The sequence below is a fragment of the Amblyomma maculatum genome, chromosome 10 (assembly GCF_055883805.1).
Source record: "Amblyomma maculatum isolate TAMU_Amacu chromosome 10, ASM5588380v1, whole genome shotgun sequence".
Lineage (NCBI taxonomy): Eukaryota > Metazoa > Arthropoda > Arachnida > Ixodida > Ixodidae > Amblyomma > Amblyomma maculatum.
In genome coordinates, this window is record NC_139353.1 from 27520615 (window position 1) to 27541666 (window position 21052).

The 21052-nt window shown below is 43.1% G+C and overlaps 1 protein-coding gene across 3 annotated transcripts; it reads left to right on the top strand.

The window, feature by feature from the left end:
- Positions 1–2037: 2037 nt before the first annotated feature.
- On the top strand, positions 2038–20065 carry LOC146175961 (sulfotransferase ssu-1-like). Of its 3 annotated transcripts, none has more exons than XM_084582326.1 (3): positions 2038–2245; positions 16984–17232; positions 18251–20065. In XM_084582326.1, exons 2-3 carry the CDS (start codon positions 16990–16992, stop codon positions 18944–18946), a joined length of 939 nt encoding a protein of 312 aa, XP_084438452.1. In that variant the 5' UTR covers positions 2038–2245; positions 16984–16989; the 3' UTR covers positions 18947–20065. The 3 variants fall into 3 exon arrangements, with proteins under 3 accessions (XP_084438452.1, XP_084438454.1, XP_084438453.1); XM_084582328.1 differs by lacking the exon at positions 2038–2245 and adding an exon at positions 2725–2856; XM_084582327.1 differs by lacking the exon at positions 2038–2245 and adding an exon at positions 12748–12790.
- Positions 20066–21052: the final 987 nt, after the last annotated feature.

Consider the following 21052-nt stretch of genomic DNA (forward strand, 5'->3'; position numbering starts at 1 on the left):
TGGCCCGAGAGTGTTCTGCCAAGGTTCATCGCGAATCATCGTGCCGGCAAGCCATTCTATTCTTCCTCTTCTTTTTCAAGCATCTAGACACGCCCATAATCATACCATGGAATCATCAACATCGTGCATTTCCTCGTCCACGATAGGGACGATCGCTCGGTGGCCCCGGGTCATGTTACGGACGACATCAAGGAAGAAGAAGCGGGCAGTGGCGCGGACAGGAGCGCTCGCGCTAGGCCCGCGAGCATTTTCATTAAAACGTCATCTCACTGTCATCGACCATCTCTCTGTCCTCTGCTCTCCTGTTTTCATCGACTTGCCGTATCGTAGCAATATCTACGAGGATACAAGAAACTCGTGTTCTTTTCTTGATATGGCGATGGACGGTGTGCTAACACATGCCAGACCTAGCTTCGCAATCTCTAGAGCCTCAATTATTTCTCTAGTGACCGTAGCTTTGTGATAAGCTACTGCACACTTTTCTATCTGCGAATGACAAGCACAGTCACGGCAATGAATCCCAATATTTCAAGCAGTATTTTTTACATGATTGCAATGTTCCCTCAGCCTGTCGTTAAGATAACGACTAGTTTGACCACCATAGTGGCTGATAGAGGAATGGAGCAAACAATGTTGCCTTTGCAAGGTACAAACTTGTTTTGGTGCTTCTTTATGCAGACAGGGACAGTTTTTACATGCTTTACCAGTCCATTTACACGTGCGCACATGTTACTCAAACGCAGCGGAGCCGAAAATACAACGTCCACTCCCGCTTTTTTGCCAATCTTCAAATTGTGAGACACGGCGTGAAGGTACGGAATAACCGTCACATTTGTTTTGCTCCTAGGAGGGGAAGTGCCACAATAATATGTTTTTAATATCCCCTCAACTACAGAGGCGAGAAGATTGTAGGGATAAGCAAAAGCACTGAGCCTGTCAGCCTGGTTTGAAAAACTATGACCAATCATATGCAAACACGATTTCTTGAGGGAATTGTTGAAGCAGGACGCCGCAATGCCTCGTTTGAAAAGTTTGAAGTGGCTGGAGTAGTACGGCAGTAGTGGATTTCCTCCCCTATAGGTTCGAAGGACCAGCACACATGCTGAGCAGTGAAATAAAGAGTCAAATCAAGTAACTTGATGCAATCATTAACAGGTACCTCATGAGTAATAACAAGTGACTGAAGGACTTCAGAGAAAACAGAACAGATTGAATTCACTTCTATGTCAAAACCTGTACGGTCACTTTCAATTAAAACCAAGTAATCATCAGCAAAACAGAAAATCTTTGTAACGTTAGAACTCTGGAAACAATCATCTATCTTCTATCATCAGTTTTCTATCATGCATCGTTAAAAACAGGTCACTGAACAACGGTGCAATGCACAATGCACGCCTCTATGCAGATGCATTCTTTTGTATGAAAATGCAGTCATCCCATTCTGCATAGGTAGATTCAAGATAGGCATACAGTAAGTTTAAAAAGTTATTCAGGGAGAGGCCTGAAGCAGTCTGGAAAACTACAACCCAGTGACTGTCACTTGCGTCACTAATTCAAGTCATAGGTTTGTCATAAGGAATTTAGTAATATAAATCTTTTACGTTAATGTAAGAAAGCACGCAACCGGTTGTCTTGATTACCCTTCAGAAAATCAACTGCGTCGTCGGATTTCTTGATCTGAAAGGGATCATCAATAATAAGCAAATAAATTTTTTCTTGTAAAAATTTTCCCAAAAACTTTTGCCACGCGCAATTCTCAGAGACAATGACGCGTAAGGGGACGTCAATTTTGTGAGTTTTTGCTGCGAAGAACATGTTGCCGCAAAACTGTATTTGTTGGTTTTTAGCAGCCGCTGGCATGCGGCCTTATCACTGTGATTCTGGCACGCATATCAATTCTGTATTCTTGGTTTGTTAACGCTCGATGTCGCGGGACGCACCTTTATCAGTTCCATTTCAGTACCATCCCGCCTGTGTCTTCTTTTGGTGTGTACGGCCTTGTCACCACTACGTGACAATTTTCAGGCTTAGGTTTTGGCGCTTGTCAATTGAAGATGACAAGCGCTGTGAAGACGACCAGCGCTGTGTGTCGTTTCTTTTTCCCTCGTGTTTGGGCAGGTGTGCTGCTTTTTCTAGAATGTCAAGTTCAAATTTTTGCAAAAGTTCATAAATTAGTTTTGAAGCGGACATCGCCTTTCCTCACACGGACAAATATCTTCTGAACGGATTGAAGTGCTTTTTCTCTGTAAGTACCCTGCTGCGGTTTATGACTCCGCCTTTGTCCGCATGTAGAAGAAGATCTTGATCTTTGAAATGCTTGACGATGCTATTATGAACACTACTTCAACGGAAACCTGTAGTTTTTGACGCACACTTCACAGTACTGTCTACACCCTCAAGAAGGTGCCTCTCACGGTCTTCTCCACTGGCAATATTTCTGTTGGTAGCGACCAGATCGAGAGCTGGCACTTGTGCTTCAACGGCAAACTTTGGACCTTACTGCAAAACTTGCTCGACGTATCCGGTAATTGTGACATCTTCCACTACGACCACTGGCTTCTTCGATTCTCGCTCGTTCCTTTCAACACTTCTGAGAAGTCGCTTCCGAAGACAAGCCCAACTAATCTCTGTCATTTGAGCAGCCTGGGACTTGAGGGTGCGGTGCGTGGAGCTATACCAATCCAGATAATGGCTATAAAACATGCGCAGTGTAGCCAGTCGTGGAAAAGTCTTATTTGACGCCATAACTCGGCTCTGAGGATCCTGCATAGTCTTTTCACGTGACCCAAGGAAGGTTTGACCGCTCTAAACAACGCGACCACTTCTTCCGGAATCCAGCCTTTCGTTAGGACGAAGGTGAGGCGCTTGTCTTCGCATGTGACATTAACAACATGACACAGAAAAAGGTTGATGAAAAAATGTGAATTGAAGTGATACGACGAGTTAGGAAGCGCACACACCCCGTATGTTCCCTCACTCGGCCCTACTTGGGCACAGCAGTAGAGCGCCCTAACCAGAGCAGCACAGCGGCGGGGGGGAGGGGGGACACATTTTTCTTGTCTCATTCCTATATTAGAACACAGATACGCCAAAAACGATGCATTGCCAAACCTTTAATTTGTTATAGAAAGGAAGCTCCACAGAAGTGTTGTAAAAACTGAGCTCGAGAAACGGTTCACACCAGCGAGCCGACATTTTGAAAGGCTACTGCGGCCAGAATGCTTTCCTACAGTGGTCGAGACTTACAGACAGGTTGCTGGAAAGATTGCGCATAATTTACAAAAAAAAAAAAACATTTTTGACTTTTAATCTGGACGAAAATAATTGTGAACCCTATTTGCACGTCGTAAGCTATTAAGAACTGGATTTATAGCTTCATTAGGCACATAATCACCTGGGGCAGAGCCACAATACTGGGACGCTAGGGCAGAGCCACTCGATGTCTCGGATTCAAATGGTTCTTTTCGGAATGCATCATTTTTAATGGCTTTCGTTACCAGGACTACATTTATTTAGCGGACTACTTGGTGCATTAAGTGCACTGCGACGGAGGAAGCTAAAAACAGGGACGGGAAAAGACATCACGCGTTCACGAGTCACATTCTGTTGACACTTCATTTTTCGATAGTGCAGCAGGTGGCCTTGTCTTACTGCCTTACTGGCCTTGTTGAGGCTAGGTCATCAGCGTCCCCGGGAATATGACCTCAGGTGCGGCGCGCGGAGTCAGCGGCGCTCGGTTCTTCTGCTGCTTCTTCTTCTCTTCTTCACATCCGCACTCCGCCTGCTGCTGCTGCTGCTGCTTCTTGTTCACATACGTGGCATATTTTATTCAAAGCGCTATTCGTATATAACATTGCATGACAGAATTCCACAGTCTTCCAGTCATCTGCCCACCCTTTCCCTCCACCGCCACCGCTGCCCACCAGGCTCGCCTCCTGTGAGCTCCCCATTCAAAATGCCCTCTGCATATTTGTGTCGTGTAGATGCAGCTTTGGTGTCCTTGACGATCGCAGACAGCCGCAGATGAAAACAATAGCAAAACCTGCCTGACTACGTTTAATCTAGCTTCAGCTCTGTAAACTACGTTATCATTATGAGTCTAACCTGACTTAGCAGCGTAGGATGACCAAGCATAACAAAGCTTTCGGTTGCATACCCAGGCTTATCCCGAGCAAGCCGCAGCCATTCTTTTTAAAACTGTAAGCTATTCAATATACAGATCTGGAAAGAAGTGTATCAATGTTCTGGCGGCTTCACGGGAGCGCACTGATCGACGCTGCGTACTCGTACACTGAGCAACGCTTTCATTTTTTATTTCCAGGTTTTTTGACATGGAATCATTGAACAAACGGCTGAGCGCGAAGTGACTGTCACTGGGCGAAATCGATGCGAGGCACTGGACAATTCGTACATTCCGCTCTACCCGAGACCTTGAACTAGAGTTGAGACCTAATGCTGCGTCGACAAATTTTACACTGGGAAAACGTGAGCACGAAAAGGTTCAGATTTCTTTTTAACGCCAACATCTCGAAGCGTTCTTGTAAGTTCACGTGATGTGCGATACTCGACCATGTCTTTTGGCCTTCTGACGTCACACAACCCGCCGACGAATCAGGGCTCTTTTCACCTGGGCACTACCACATGTCAGAGGCGCGTTCATGATATTTAGTTTTAATTGCAATACAATACTACTCTAGGTTTCGAGCCTTCAGCGTAGCGCGGCGGCAGCCGCGTACGTCTTACCCACGTGACGCTGTGACGTCACACCTCACGTGGCACTAGGGTGAGAGCTGGGCTACCAACTCAAGCGGTCGGCGTAGCGCGGCGGTAGCCACGTTTTACCCACGTGACGCTGTGACGTCACAACCCACGTGACACACGGCCTGGCAGGAGCTGCCAACTTGGGTCTCTCGTTTCACATGGGACGGTTATGTCAGAATCAGCCTGCTAGGACCCTGGCATTCACGTTACCCCTATAGGCCACTAAGGCACGTTCATACGACTTGGTTAAAGCGGGGCTTTATATGTGGGCTTAGGAAGAAGAAAAATAGAAGAAGAACGCTCGGTCTCCCGCAGCTAATGTTTTCACTCAATATTTGGTTCAGCAGCGTTGAACCATTGCATTTTTTGTTTTTTGTTAAAGGAAAATTTCTGCCAATCAGTATTTACTCTATGTCGTCCATCATGTCGCACTGGGTTATGCGTGTAGTACAGCGCGTAGCGGTGTTTGAACCCAAGAGAATTTCATGTATGTACGTGTACCTGGAAAGAAAGATGGACCCATAGCCCTGTCAGGGCAGTTATGCTATTCTTGTCACTCGTGAAGTGACAGCCTCGTAATTACAGATCTGTGCCACGACTCGCCATTTAACAGGCTGTGGGCGCAAAAAAAAAATCATGAAACGCAATCCTAGTAAATCAACTCCTTCGTATCCGCTGCCACAGTGACAGCGAATGCTGTAGTATTGTTAACCTAATTCAGATCCTTGAAAAAACATCAGGGCAGGCTGCCTCGTATAGAGAAAAAGCTTGCAAAAAAGTTGTACGTTTTGAAACCTTACTAACTTTATAAAAACTCAAGTGCCAAACAAAAACAAAAAAAGAATGCTATCTTAAAAGGTTTAATTTAGAGCCGCAGATATTATCGACACCCCTCCTTATGTGTATCACGCTCAGCCAGCTGAAAACATGCCGGTGCGTATCTGAGCTGCGTGACTTTTCAGTAAAAATGAAAAAAAAAATTGAAGGACGCTGAATTCCTCTTAAGAACTGTTTCCATATATGTGCTTCATCGACAATGTGCGCATTGTTTGTAAAACAGTCATTACGTGACAACCGGTCGTCCCCTAATAGTAGCAATTAAAATCTCTAAATAATATCGCTACGTAGCAGTAATGAGCAGTAATGTTATTTACGACCTGCCTAATAGCGCTAAACAGAGGCCTTAATTTTAGTAAGCGTTGTGTTTATTTATTGGGCGCCTATCGCTCACTTTTTGGCATAGGCAATGTCATGAGCCCTTTTAACTATCGCCGTGGGCGAACCCTCCTCAGGCAGGTCTTCTCGCTGGCGTCCCAAAGGAGAGCGCTCCGGTTAAGTTTCGTCATTTTTGTTTTTGTTTTCAATGAAAGCTCCTTTATTTCTTCAAATACAATTTGTAATGCCGTTTCGCTGTATTTGAGATCATTTATGACGTCTCAACCCCGCCTAGCTCATTGCTATGACTTTTCCATGCCACGTGGTGTTGTGAACTCACAAACCACGGCGATCAATGAAGAGCTTGGTCATGTGATCTGTCAATGGCCACCTGGCAGCACAGAAGCCAAGTCGTCTAAGAAATTCTTTGATTAGTGGAGTGATTGATGACGCCACATGTGTAGGTGGCCTGGCCGATTATAATTAGTCAGCGGAATTTGCGATATCGGGATATTACATACCTCACCCGAATAATGGAAAGTTGCCATGAGAGGCGCCGGACGCCACCCAGTTTACCTCATACTGTGGTCTCTAATGCCGCTTCAGTAATAAACGCCGTCAGCCACTCCGTATGTATGCGATGCGTGCGTGCATGCGAGCTTTAGTTGCGCCGTCGCTAGCAACAGTACACGTACTGGAACAAGTTGTTGCCTCTCGCGAATAGCGTCTGTCAGTCACTGATATGCTAGTAAACTGGTATGTACAGCTTGTTGCCGGAAAAATGGCCTGCAACGTCGGAGTACAGAGAGCGGGTAATGAATTGTAATTAGAGAATTTACTGGAATAAGCTAGAAAAGACACGGAGTGGGTAATGAATCGTAATTGAAGAATTTACAGGAAAAAGCTAGAAAAGACACAACCTTTGCCAGTTTTGCATATGGGTCGAGAAGGAGAAGGTACATGCGCTTAATAACGACAGCACTGTAGTATTGTGCATACGAGGAAAAACGTGAGATTGGTGAAAAATGTTTCGGGAATAGGAAGGTACAGAGAGATTCAGTGCTATGTCCGCAGCACCTGCGAGGGAAGCTGCGTAGATACCCATTGATTTCACAAGACCTCGGGGCATTTAGGGTTATCAGGAACGGAGCCAGCCGAGAGCTCCATGCGTACTCGAACTCCTTTATGACTAGTTCTACTTCTTCTAGCATTTACAGTAACAGCCCTTAAAACGGCGTGACTCAATAGCTACGGAGAAAAAATAGTTCAGCTGCTCCAGAACGTATTGAATATCGGAACTCTCTTTTCAGGAGGTTATAGGCCCCATAACTCTAGACAAACTGAAAATTGCCTATATATGGAAAAACAGACTTTTAAGGGATCGAAAACATTTGTACTAGTTGGTTGCTCATTTCATGCGACAGCCATTTAGGCACGTATTGCGAGAGGAAAAGGCATTTAAAAAATGTATCATGTTTAATACATGGAGCTGACTGCTTATGTGCGTTCATATACTATGTTCCGAGAAAATAACAGGTCAGTACATTGCTAATTTGTCATGCTCCACAAACTGCTTCTGTTACTTTCTTCCATGTTAGTGCCAAGCATACACAGGAAAATTCCTTCATTATACGAGAGATCTTGTTATACCTCTCACAGTTAAACAGCGTACAGAGATAAAACATAGAGGACGTGTTGCATTTGAAAGGAGGCAACGACTATGGCACTAATATTTGGAATGAGGCAGTCAAACGCCTGCGCTTTTGGTATCCGTTGTCTCCATTTCCGCTCGGCACTCAACTTAGAGTATGGCGGCTGCGGTTATTTCCTGTGCATTTCTGGTCAAAACGACGGGCTGCCAACAAAGCACTATATGATGTAAAATGTGACGACGCAGCGGTGTATGTCAAATTTTCTTTTTTTTATGTCATCTAACCTGCGACGCCATTATACACTTAAAACACTTTATTATCCAGTCCGGCAGAGTACTACTGGCAAGAGACGAGAAAGCTATGCTATAACAAGCCCTAATTTTGCAACACATTACTGTGCGGCCAAGGCAGTGTTTGATTTTAATAAAATCAGATCTTCCGGTCTTCATGTTTTGTACTATACAAAACGAAACGTGATTTGAAACAATTGTATAAAATGCTATTTTTTTTTTTCATTTTGCAGCCTGTATTTACGGCTTTATTCTCATTCAGTAATTCAACTCGAAATGTGTCTACTGGATGTCCTCATCAACACAATGAATTGCACTAATTTGTAGTTTTCTAGCAGCAGCCAGTCTATGCGTTTGATTGTTTTTTGTTAGTTAGCTATGTAGTGACGAAGATAGAGAGGGAATCTAGCATTCGCAGCGGGCCTACTAATAATGTTGTAACACTCGTAATCCGTACTCCAGCTGGCAGATTGAAAAGTGCCGACTCAAGGACGGAAAGGTTGTCTGCAGCTTCTTGCCAGGAGGACTCTAAACTTCAGCTTCATGAGTACAAAGCTCGCAGTCTAGATATTTTAGCCTCTGATCACACTGAAATTATTGGCCTTCACTACCTGAAACACAAATGAATTTTTATTTGATGCTTCTTAGGTTCTGCTGCAGGCGCCTTAATGAAATGGCACCGCTAAGGTTGCCATTTATTATCACCACCAGCCTAAGCACGACACACGCTGCTAGACAGATATGAGGTATTTGAGTTAGCATGTGATCATGGAAAAACACGTACTCATTGTATTTCATGGCACCAACTGGAAGTTAGCGGGAGTTATCTGCTTTGAGTCAATGAAGCGAATCTCACGTTTTCACAATAGGGCTGATGGCTTCCTTTAAAAGAATACGATCGTGCCAACCTGTTTAGTTAATTTTCAAAAATCTTGATGGCTTTTTCGCTTGGGCAAACTTTCTTAGATTTGTAGCAAACTCTTTTTGGAACACTATTCAGACAAGTCTCTCCATACTGCTACTTGGTCGACCCCTTAATAATTGTGGTTTGGAAAATAGCGCTATATCAGAAGTGTTTTGACAATGAGAGATATGTCCGTGCCACTTGCTGAGAGAGAAAGATGAAAATAATTAAATTGAATTGAATTTAAGTTTATTTGCACCAAGTACAGTGTACATGATATAGGAGGCGTAAAGAAAAAGCAGCCACAAGGACAGCTTGACAAAGTCTCACGCCATCGGCTTGGCAGATGAGGAGCACAGTCATCGACTTGGCGTCTGTACGACATAAACTTTGCTTTCAACATCACAACACGTATGATACACCTAAAAAAAAGGCAGAAACAATTGTAAAACAGATAATCATTCAGGTAGAACGAAAGGAAGAAGATGGTTTGCACGGTATAAAAAAGAACCGAACAAGGGTAAATAGGGTACGCCTCAGGTCGCAGATGAGCCAACGTTTCGACAAGTGGACTTGTCTTCGTCTGGGCATAGCGATCATCACTGGCAGGGGTTTAAATACGCTTTTGCTTCCGAAGAAGAAAAGCTGGGGAGGGGAAAGTGGGTGCGAAAGAGTGGGGAGGAGGAGATGGGTGAGAAGAAATTGGGTCATGAAGTAAAAAAAAACAAAAAAAAAAACATCTTGAGTATGTACTTTTCAGCCATGGAACCAGGGATTCTGTAGCCTGCAAAATAAGTAAAAGCGGCAGTACCAGGAAAAAAAAAAAAAGGGGACTACTATGCTGGTTAGGTGATTAGTCGCCACTGAAGACAGTTTGGTGAAGATACATCTTACAAAGGGAAGCTATGCAAAGGGTATCTCAACCTGGAACCGGAGATCCTGTGGTCTACAAAATAAGTAAAAGCGGCAGTACGAGGAAAAAAAAAATTATAGTACCGGGTAGATGATTAGTGACCACTTAGGCGGGTTTGGTGCAGATACACCTTACAAAGGGAGGGTTTGCGAAGGGCCCTGATAAGGCATATATCTAAAGAGGACAATTCTTAACACTTTCTGCAAAGGGGGGGGGGGGGGGGGGATACAGTCATAGGATAATAAGCGCACTGGGAACCAACACTGACATGAGAAAAAAAACGAGAGAGAGAAAAATAATGATAATAAAAAAAAAATGTGAGGACAAATTCAAGCAACAAGTGATAAGGAGGAAATGTGTTTAGAGGAACATAAGGGTTGTCCTATTGCGGAAGGGAATAGGGTGTACCTGCGTAGTGAATAAACTGTACAATTAAGGCTATGTGAGATTGTTTTTCCGAATAGTTATGATGGAGAGGGAATATACCTAAGGGATTCTAGCGTTCGCTTAGATATATTTATTCCTGCTGGTTCCAATGTTCTAAATTTATGAATTAGATACGCCTCTCTATATTTTCTGTCCCTTGCAGATTTAAAGCCTGACTGGAGAATATATAATTTAATTTCTTCGAACTTATGGTCTTTCTGATTGAAATGCTGGGAAACTGCTTTCAGGAGGTTTTTGCCTACATCTGCCCGATGTCCATTAAGCCGCATGTTCATTGGTTGTCCTGTCTCTCCGATGTACTGTTTATGACAAAAGGAGCATTCTAGAAGGTAGATAACGTTTGAAGATGTGCAGTTAAAGCCTGATTTTATGTGAAAAGTGAAATCGCTTGCATTGCTTTTAACCGTTGTGTCTTTTTGTATATGACTGCACGTCTTACATCTAGGTCGAGAGCAAGGGTGTGGTTGTGTTGGATGCTTGTTGTCGAGTTTAGAATGTACTAGAATATCTCTGATGTTCGCGTTACGTTTGTATGTCACCCTTGGTGCCTCCGGAAATATTTTCTTGAGGCGTTCATTACACGTTAACATGGAATGGTATTTCCGCAGAATATTGTTTATGTTTGGGAGGGCATTGGAGTATTTAGTTACAAAAGAAGGCTGTCGTTCGGTGCTGGCCTTTGGTCGTTTCGTGAGCACATCGTTGCGGTTTAAAGTGCTTGCTTTTTCGAGGGCCGTATTAAGGGGGTTACCGGGACAGTTCCTCTGGATTAGTGTTGCTTTCAATGAATGTAGTTCGTTTAGGTAGTCACTATCATCGCTACATGTTCTTCTAAGCCGTGTCGCCTGTCATACAAATATTCCTCGTTTACAATGTCTCGGATGATGACTCGTAAAATCTAAATATTGTTGCTTATCCGTTGGCTTTCTGTACAAAGAAGTTTTCCATTTTGCACTGACACCGTGGTGTCGAGAAAGTCTACTTTTAATTGCGACGACGATAATCATTGACACTCTAAGGAAGCAGATTTCATGACAATTAAAGCACAAAATAAAGGAGTGTAACATCATGATGCCTCACAGAATTGTAAATTTTATACAAATGATTTAAAACAACGAGTTCGCACATATTGCAGAAACGTTCAGGCGGAGCAACCGCTCTTAATTAAACAGTGGCATGGAATTAGATTCGAAAACTTTACGCAGGCATAAGCCTGCAGTATGCCCGTTGTCTACATAAGAAAGTCATAAATGTCGGATTGCTTGATTAACGGATGGAGGGAGTAGGTTGTAAAGAGATCATAGGGTACAAAATTTTTATTTGCCAATTGGGTATGTTTCCCGTGACTGAAAATCAGTTTTGATAAAGAAAGACTGGGAAAAATCCAGACGACCCATTGTGTCCCCACTGTTATTCGCCAGACCTAGGCTAATCGTGTTGATGCTTGATCTTAGCCAAAGTGTTCGAGTAACTTAGCCGAAAAAGTTTCCTGATATTTTTATCTTCGGCGTATACTCTAAGAATAAGACTCTACAGCCCTTGCTTCCTCCCCTTTCAGAGACTCTGACCCCCGTGAGCATAAAGAGACGTCGTCACAATGTGATACTGAAATAACAAACTTTTTCACATATGGACAGGTACTAATAAGAAGCAAACCCTGTTCAAGCCAACAGACATGTACTATCGCGGTATAAAATAAATGCGAACAACGCGGCGGAAATAAACTGTACCGAATTAGAATACGCCCATTGATTCATTTCCAATGAGAATTTATACATCACAAAAAATAGGCTCATGTAAAAGATGAAACATTCCATCTTCCACTTCCCTCTTATACATGGAGCTGTTGCCGAAACCTCAGACGTACTATAAACGACACTTGAAATTTCCGAACGTCAGTGAAGGTTTTATGCATTAAATGTCATTTAATTCTTTGTAGTACTTCGAGAACGGTGGGTCAGAAGCCACTAGAATAAATGGTGTAACGCAACAACTCCGCAAGCCCACACTAAATGTGGCTAGTGCAATTCTATATTGGATAAATGCGTAATATCCTCAAATGATACCTGATCTTGATTGATTATGAAATTTTATTCAAAACAAAGCTCGATAAATGAACGCGGCCCCGTGGCGAAGGCATTCTGTGGGATCTGGATTTAAGCAAATATAAAAACATCAACGCCAAAGAAGCGATTGACTGGTTTTGAAACTTCCTACCTGAGGCTTCTGCATTTTTAAAGCTTAGCTTTGCCATGGTTCTCTGACCGCCTTTCTGACAGCCTTTAAGCCTTGCACTTTCTTTTTCAGCAAACTGTTCCTGATCTTCTTTTGTACGGGTTTACTGAATGACGTTTTTTAGGAACGGTCGAGACAGCGCCATTATAGACAACGCGTACGTAAGAGTTGAAAAGCCTCTACCTCACTTCCAGCGTCCTCTACATTGTCCGCGACTGTTAAAAAAAAAAAAAGGCTGACAGCTGGAGCGACAGTTCTGTTATTGTCGTCTACCTTTCATGCGCCGGCTCACAAGAATGCACTAGCTTCAAATTAAAAAGATGAAACAAAAACAAAATGAAGCGTCGTTTTTAAGTGTTATCCTTCACATAAGCAGAACGCTCACAGAAACACCGCAGGTCAGACGGGCTGCCCGGCAAGCGCGCTCTTTAAAGTAAGTTTTAGAAGTAGACGACAGTATTCTCCTCTGTTCGCGTGGCCGCTTTGACACCATCTTATATTTCATGTTCTGGATATTCATGAACGTGCCACTAATCAGCGAGGAAAAGGTTGACGTATCAAGTGGTCTTTTAGCAAGTTTAACATGCGAAAGAGAGTAAATGAATCGTAATTGGAACTCTTTTGGGCTAGAGATCATTCGGGTGTTTATAAAGGAGATATGCCTTAATGCACCTCGTAGTTGCGGAAATGTGTATCTACAACATAGAGAAATGGTAAATAGGAGATTAATGAAAACTTAATATTAATTCTTCGTCTACTTGGTTTCTACTCAAAGTGCACAGTGGCCCCGGAATAGTTTACGTCTCTTGGAATATTGCGTGAAGAAGAGTCAGAGGTTATCCAGCAATTTTGATCTAAGTCTTGGAAAAGTTCTTGAATGTAATTTTTTTTCATTTACTGCATTGCTGCACCGTGGCAAGTAGTATACTAGCCAATGCTTTCGTGGCACACTTGCCCCTTTTGCTGTTAATTTGCAACGTCACTCTTTAGTGGTTTTCTATCGCACTCTTGATAATCGCTCTGAACATTGGGCATATCTTGAAGTGAAGTTTTGGTACGTATCGGAAGCTCTTTTTTAGACCAATTTGATCGTTATGTTTATGAATGTATAATACATTATTTCAAGCTTAAACCGAACAATTCCGAGGGCACTACAGATCATGCAGCGGAGAAATGCGAAATCTTGAGCATTGCTGTGGAACACTGTACATCGCGCGCACCTTATTGAACACAACCAGCGTTTCGTTGAACGCATAAAAGCTCACCTGCGTTCTATCATTGGTTTACAGGAAAGGAAAGGCGTAGTATTTGTCACTCGCACAATCCTGCTACTATCATCCTCATGGTAGAAAAGGAGAATTATGATGTGATTTCACCATCCCGGGCGTGGCGCAAAAGTTAATGCACTCGGCTGGGGATCCGGGGGATGGTGATTCACTTGCTGGTGGAGACCATATTTAAATTGTTAATGAACGGCATTAGTTTTCAGGGACAGTTCGTTCATTATGTTTAATTGTAAGTTCAATAATTGGTTGAAACTAATGTTTGCTTTGCTCTTAGTTGGCTTTTATTTCCATGCTAGTCAAGGGAAACCCCTGGCACTCTCCAAGGGCGACATGTTCCAGAATACGGCGACCTCCCAGCGCAAAACTTCCCTAGATAATATTATCTACCTAATCGAAGCGACAACGACCATTAGTCCTATACCTGTCAGTGAAAGGCTAAAGAAATTCGCAGGTTTGCCCCTGAAACAGTAGTTTGTTGATAAAAACTTTATCTTTGAGGGGACTATATATACTAGTTTTTGGCATTTAAAGGATTCGGCATTTCGCCAGCCCATGACACATTGCTTTTGGTTTTTCATACAATATGTTTTAGACAAATGCATTGTCTTATGTGCGAGAAAAGCGGTCGCCGAAAACCGGTCGCTGTGGCCGGGATTCAATCCCGCGTTTTTGGGTTCAGCAGTCGATCGCCCTAACTACTGAGCGACCGCAGCAAGGTTGCAAGTAGCTCAATGCCTAGCTTTCTTTGAAGCAGATTTCATTGAGGCCCACGTCCGGCTTTGTCAAAAGTGCAGGTGCTCTGCTCCTGAGCCACTTCGTGCAGCTTGTGATGTATTTCTAGTGTTCCGAATATCTTGATGACAAGATTTCTTTGCCTTACGCTCCGCAATTCGAAAGACCTCTATTAATGCTTAATCATCGTCACTGCACAGGTGCAGACTTCCTGTTCTCTACACTTTTGAGAAAGGTGGTACCAGTCTATGCTTGCGAATACAAGTGTGCTTCTCCGTCATCCAGGTGAACTTGAAGCCTGGAACTCTTTATCTCGACGTGCTTCTAATCCGTCTATTAGTGTGCAAACCGTGCAAGAAGCATAGGCTTGTGGTGCAACTTTCGATGTTCACAAAGATGCGCACGGACTGCGTACACGTACATTAACCGGTGCGCCTGACAGGATCCGAGCATGTGTTCGGAAGGGGTCGACACCCTTTGTTCAGCCACAGCTTTGATGTGCAGCGGTAACAGTGCCCGCCCGGCAATGAGGCGCATGTGTTTGTAATGCGAAACAGAAAAGTAAAATAACTTAGTCTTTAGTGCAACTGCCAGCATGATTCAAACACGAACGCCTAAAGCTTGACTGCGCTTCAAAGTGATCACTTCGTTAGTGTTTCAGTGGCGGTAAACTGTGCCGGAGCCAACGTCACACAATGTCACAAAAATGTCGAGCAGCTTAAAATGTTCGCAAAGTAGGTTTCGAAGGAGGGAGAAATATTTGTTGGGACACTGCACCCACGCCATAAAGAGATGAAGTGCCAGCGGCCAGTGGTCTTTCATGAATAAAGACATACTAATTGTCATGCGTTCATAATCTACTGCTCTGCTTGAAGGACTACGGAACATACATACAAACCGCACTTTGTTCCCATGGCGTTCAAGCATGTCTTGTTTGTCCTAGTCAGTAGTGTGTGTGCGCGGCAAATAAAATCGCTGGCTCAATTCCCCCTTAAATTCTGAGGTCTTTCTTTTCTGCGAAATCAATTATTTTAATGTTCGGTGACTCTTACAATTCCTTTCTCTCTACTTTGGCAACTTTATTAAAAGGAATGGTATCGTGTTCAAGCTGAACGTTTTGGGAAGGTTAAAATTCCCGCTTGGAATTATGCTGCTCTGATTTCATGGTCTCTGTAAGCAATCAGGATTTATTTCTTGCGGCCTACCACGGTGTCACTGAAGACGTTTTCAGCGGCTCCTTTTCGGCACTCGATCCTTGTTCTATGACGTACATGTTTGATAGAATTATAGAAAACAAATTTAATGATATTACGATATAATCAGTCATTTGTGGTCAAACAGAGCAGGCTTTTTTGAGCCACTAGTTAACGCTCTAATACAACGGAATGGATCGTATTCTGTATCAAAGTACATTCCTTCACAAGTTCACTCACCACTTTGCAATAGGAATAGCCGCTGGGGCGCTGGAAAACCTGCTTGTTGATAGGTTTTACATGTTGCCGCTTGGCGCTGGCAAGTCAGGCGCGTAAAGGATTCTGCGAAAAGTACAGTGCGAAACCTTTCTAAACAGTGACGGCGAAGTGGGAGGAAATGAAACGAGTTTCGACATAATCGATAATATAGTCATTAGACGAACCACAGGTGTCCATTACAGCTCAGCAATGAGCCAGGTAAATGGCTGAACTCACTGCGCATCAACGGGGCATTTTCTACTCCTGTACGCTAAAAAGAGAAACACTATACTCGTTCAATTTTTTTCAGGATGGCTTTATTGATTAGGGCAAATGTGGGGATTGCTCTAACCCTGTATGTAACATATGGCCATCTTGCTTGAGCTGCAAATGTAGTGTTGAGAACCGGAGTACACCGAGCTTTTCCTTTAGAGGAATTTCTGCCATCATCGCTTTCAGTATGTAAGATTGAGGTGTAGGATTTTATGTGCGAAGAGGCGGTAATGATATGTTGCCGGTAAAAGCCATCATGTCTTCATTTCTGTGACTGGCAAATTTATAAAAGGAAACTCGCATGCAGAAAGCACGCTAATTGTCTACAGTTTCCTTTCGAGCCACTTGTGCGGCCATACATGCAGTATCCCCTTTTACATTTACAGTGAGATCTTTATCCATTATATTGCTAGTAAAAAATATCTGATTATCTCCTGATATCATGGTGGACATCCAGCAGTGAGGTAAGCTTTGCCTCTTAATATGATTGCAGTTCCAAACTCTCCAGCCTTAAACATAGAATTGAGATGTCTAGAGTAACAGCCCTATGGCCATTTGTTCGGAAATAATTGTCGTAGAACCTAACGGCAGGACCTTGCCTTCCGTTCCGTTACCCCACCGAAAAAAACAAAAACAGATTGACATATTGGTGTTATACTATGAAATGAGGCGACGACGGTGGCACGTGTGTTTAATTTTCGGCCTTTGCTAAGCTCATACTTCCGTGAAACTTTTGCGTCTTTGTGTCCAAAACGTTTTCATCTTCCTAAACAGGCAGACTTCAGTTTGTCATTAAGGCCTTTAAAATCAGCAGCGACCAATTATACTAATTCATCACAGTGACTCTTATAAATTTAACTTGTTCTCTCGTCTCTCATGAGCAGGCCACCATGCCACAGATCAGCCAGGAAGTAGCGGACGATGTCCGGGCACTGAACACACCTTATCCCGAAGAGAGCATCCGCTCTGCGCTCTCGTACAAGCCTCGTGCTGACGACGTTTTCGTCGTGAGCTCCTTCCCTCTTTGCGGAGCCGAGTGGGTGCAGCTCGCCGTCTACCATATACTGCAAGAGAGGGCGCCACCAACTCCGGTCTTCGAACGCGCTGCTCACCTGCCGCTGTTAGAAATGCAGGTAGGGTCTTGCACACAGCTAAATTGCAGGAAGTGCAAAACCAGATGTTAACGCCCATGTTATTTTCTTATGAATAGATATACAAGGCCCGAGTTAACGGAAGTGCTTGTGTTCTTACTTGTGACGCATGCTAACAGCACTAGGAAATACTGTAGACAGCAGTCCCTTTTTGATGTTGACTCCGCTGAGTCATTTTACTTGTCTGGAAATTGATATGCAGATTGTTTATTATTTTAGCGCTTAATGTTTCTTTTTCTTTTGGGATAGTACGTACGTTGCAAACTTTCATACGGGAGGTGTCGCAAAAGTATGTGAAAACATGCTTAAATTAGTTACTCCGAAAACAAAGGCGCGAAATATTAGTACTACAATCAGCTTCAGCCATTATGCCTTTTCAGCCTAGTAAAAAAAAAAGAAAAAGAAACATCACTAAAAATATGCTGTTGCCAAATCTGCATGAGCGAACCATACGGCCTCACATAGCGAGAGCAGAAAAAAATTAAACGCTGCACTAGTAAATATAGCACAAATACAACGCAATTACGCAGCAGTTTCTAATTTATATTGTTGGTGCCTGCTGATGGCATGGCTCTTACACCGCCATTATTAACAACTCGCAAGTAGAGATTATTTCTCATTTCTCCCTTTTTATTGCTCTATTTGTCCTCCTCTCCAGCTCTTGCATTGTCCACATATATACACGTTGTATGAAAGGATTATGTCTCATTGTCTCTTTTTTTTAGCACTCTCTTTGTCCTCCTCTCCGCATTCAGACACTTTGGAAACATAGAATCCTGTGTTAGTACCATCAGATGTTGAATATCAGACAGACATTAGACATACTTACTTTGCCGGCTTATTCGCAAAAATTATTGACGTAGCTCTTTTCAATTTTGCCCCAAACATTTTATACGCTTCGATACCAATCCCTGGCGAGATGATTGGAGAGTGTGAAAGTGCAATGCGCTGACAGCATTCTCTGTTCGGTATTACTAAAAGTTATGCTTTTCAATCGCAGGGCGCTGAATCAGTGGACATCATGCCACGCCCTGGAAGCGTGCGAACGCACCTCCCTTTTCGTTTGGTTCCACACACCGATTGCGCCAAGTACATTTACGTGGCGAGGAACCCTTACGACTGCTGCATATCTTTATTTGAGGAAGTTTTAAGCGACAAGAAACAAGACTTCACTTGTGAGGCTTTCCTGGAGTTCTTCAATGATTTCGTGGAGGGCAACGCCATGTGCGGGGACTACGTAGTGGACCTTCTCTCCTGGTACAAGAGGAGGTTTGATGACAACGTTCTCTTTATGACCTACGAGGAACTGCTTGAAGACAAGAAGACATCGGTGCTTAGAATCGCCGACTTTTTGGATGAAGAAGGGGAGTATGGTCAAAAGTTGAGACGAAACCGTAGGCTGTTGGAAAGAATTTGCTCCCAGCTATCTCAAGAGAGGATTCAGGAATGCATGGAGCCAAGGTGCTTGATGATAGAAGCAGCAGCCATTACAGATGAAGGAAAGCCGGAATGGGCGAGGCGTTTTCAGCTGTCAGCACTAGGAAGCATTTCAGAGAAACCCAGTGATAAAAAGTGCCAACCGGAGATATATCGCAAGACGCTCCGCTTGGCAGATATGGATGTGAAGATGCAGGAGAGGATTACAACTGTAGCGGGAGCTAAATGTAGCGTCATGAGTTTGTGGGAGAGTGACTAATAAATCATGGTAGTTGGTAGTATGGTAGCAAAAAAAAAATAATCAGCAATGACTATAATAACCACGTGGGCAGTATTAACCATCAAGTTAATAATATTTTTGTTAATTTGTTTACGTGAAAGCAAATAATAAAACGCGAGCACCCCACTCGCTCTTCACTGAAAATAAGCGTTTAAAAATCTATAAAAGTAATATTTGCTGCTAGAACTGCTTTTGCAGATTACCAGTCAGCCTGCTACGAAGGTCAAACAACGAGGCAAAAAGGTAGTGTGTAACCATTCATACATTCAGGATGTCTTGCTTACACCATAGAAATCCTAAGTAATCGACGACATCTGATATCGTAGATCTCGGGACATGGATGTCAGTTTTCGTCTGAAGTCTCATTTCTTAGTACTGAGAGTCTGAAGCGTTGCCATAACCATGATGAAAGCTACCGAGAAAGAAATTCATGATGAAAAGCCACCCCAAATACCGGTAGGGTTGCAACACGAAAGCTAGTGAATGTAAACAAGTGGTCATTGGCACGCGGCTGGGAGACCTTGCCAGTGTAACAGAAAGTAAGAGTGGAAGTCTTGGTTGCTACCAGGGACGAAGTTGTGGCGCAAGCGTCTGAAGCCTTTAGCTATTTGAGCTGAAGCTACTATGTTCTGCCAATTTAGTTGTGTGCACACCATACCTTGATATTTCCCTCTCCGTTTCACCTTTTTTTGCTATGAAGCGAGAAAATTCAAACTACTTTTTTGAACATGCTTTTGTGCAAATGGGTTTGGTTTCTCAGGCATTTCTTTCCGGCAATCCATACCCCCTAATGGAACCGGATTGCGGGATCCAGGGAGGACTGAAAGGTGTCTTGACAGCCATTGGTAGCGTTGTTTAAGAGAAAGAAAGACTGTATCATCTGCACATAATTTCTGACATTTGTTGCCATGCACAAGCGCTTCTTTCTGTCTGCGTTGCTTACAGCCGTGACATCGTTATAGTGATTTTCATGTGGCGTCGAAAGCATAAGTATTATGCAGTATAAGGCATGCATAACGGAAATTGTTGTCCGTTATAATTCGCAGTCATTTTTTACTGGTAAAGTGATTGTATATAAAATTGAAAAGACCACTACGTTTGGGGGTTAGGTAAATAATTATTGTATTCAGTAATTCTCCCGTTTACTGATTCACTGGAAAAAGAATTCCCTTCTTCCGTTAGATACTCGTAATCAGAGAACTCGTTAGGTTTTTGAAAAAAATTATCATTTTAGCATATCTTTCGAAAAAGGCTTTTAGCCATTTTCTTGTTTTCAAAATTTACATGCGAATCACGATAGCAGCCACCAAACTGGCGGTGATTTGTTGGATTATGCCGACAAATTTGCTAAGGCACCGCACTGATGCAAGGTACCAAAACGTGCAGCGAAATAACACATGTTCTTACCACACCTTGAGCAATTTTACTTTAGTCGTTTTCAATCTCGTATTTATTAATTAGAAAACTAATTCCATGTGCGTAATTTCATCTGTTCCGTACGTGTCTGGCCTGAATACTCTAGCTAACCGATTATTTAGTGTCGATCAATTGTTGCATCTACATTTCTCGATGAGTTACTTTTACATGAGTAGCCCTTTTTATTTCTCGCTCACTAACATATTTGACCTCGGATAGCTGAAGCTTTCAGTGTGGTAGGGGTGCGCGACAGTGATGCACTGTGTCGTTGATGACCTTCAACTCTAAAAAATATGAACGTGGTATTAACGCGGTAGCGTTAAGGAGCTCTTGTCGCAGATTGCCGGTGTCGTTGGCCGTAAGCGATAAATCCCGGCATGCACTTCATGCATGCACTTCATAAATAAAACGCAACTTCCAAGATGGGCTGGGTGGGAATCGAACCAGGGTATCCGGAGTGTGAGACGGAGACGCTACCACTCAGCCACGAGTTTTTTTTTTTTTTTTTAATTGCCAGCTTAGACATACATTGCTACACAACAAAAGTGAAAGAACACTTGAGAAAATGTACATAGCGTCGGTATGGGCTAAAACTTCCAGCCAAACCTTGACTGATGTAAAGGGGCTAAAAACTTTTCATTTGCATAAGGGGCTCAATTCTCGATACCC

Excerpts from the sequence above, each read along its gene's own strand:
- LOC146175961 (XM_084582326.1), top strand. The coding sequence starts at position 16,990 with ATGCCACAGATCAGCCAGGAAGTAGCGGACGATGTCCGGGCACTGAAC. Across the intron at positions 17,233-18,250 it reads TGCCGCTGTTAGAAATGCAG|GGCGCTGAATCAGTGGACAT; the intron begins GTAGGGTCTTGC and ends TTTCAATCGCAG.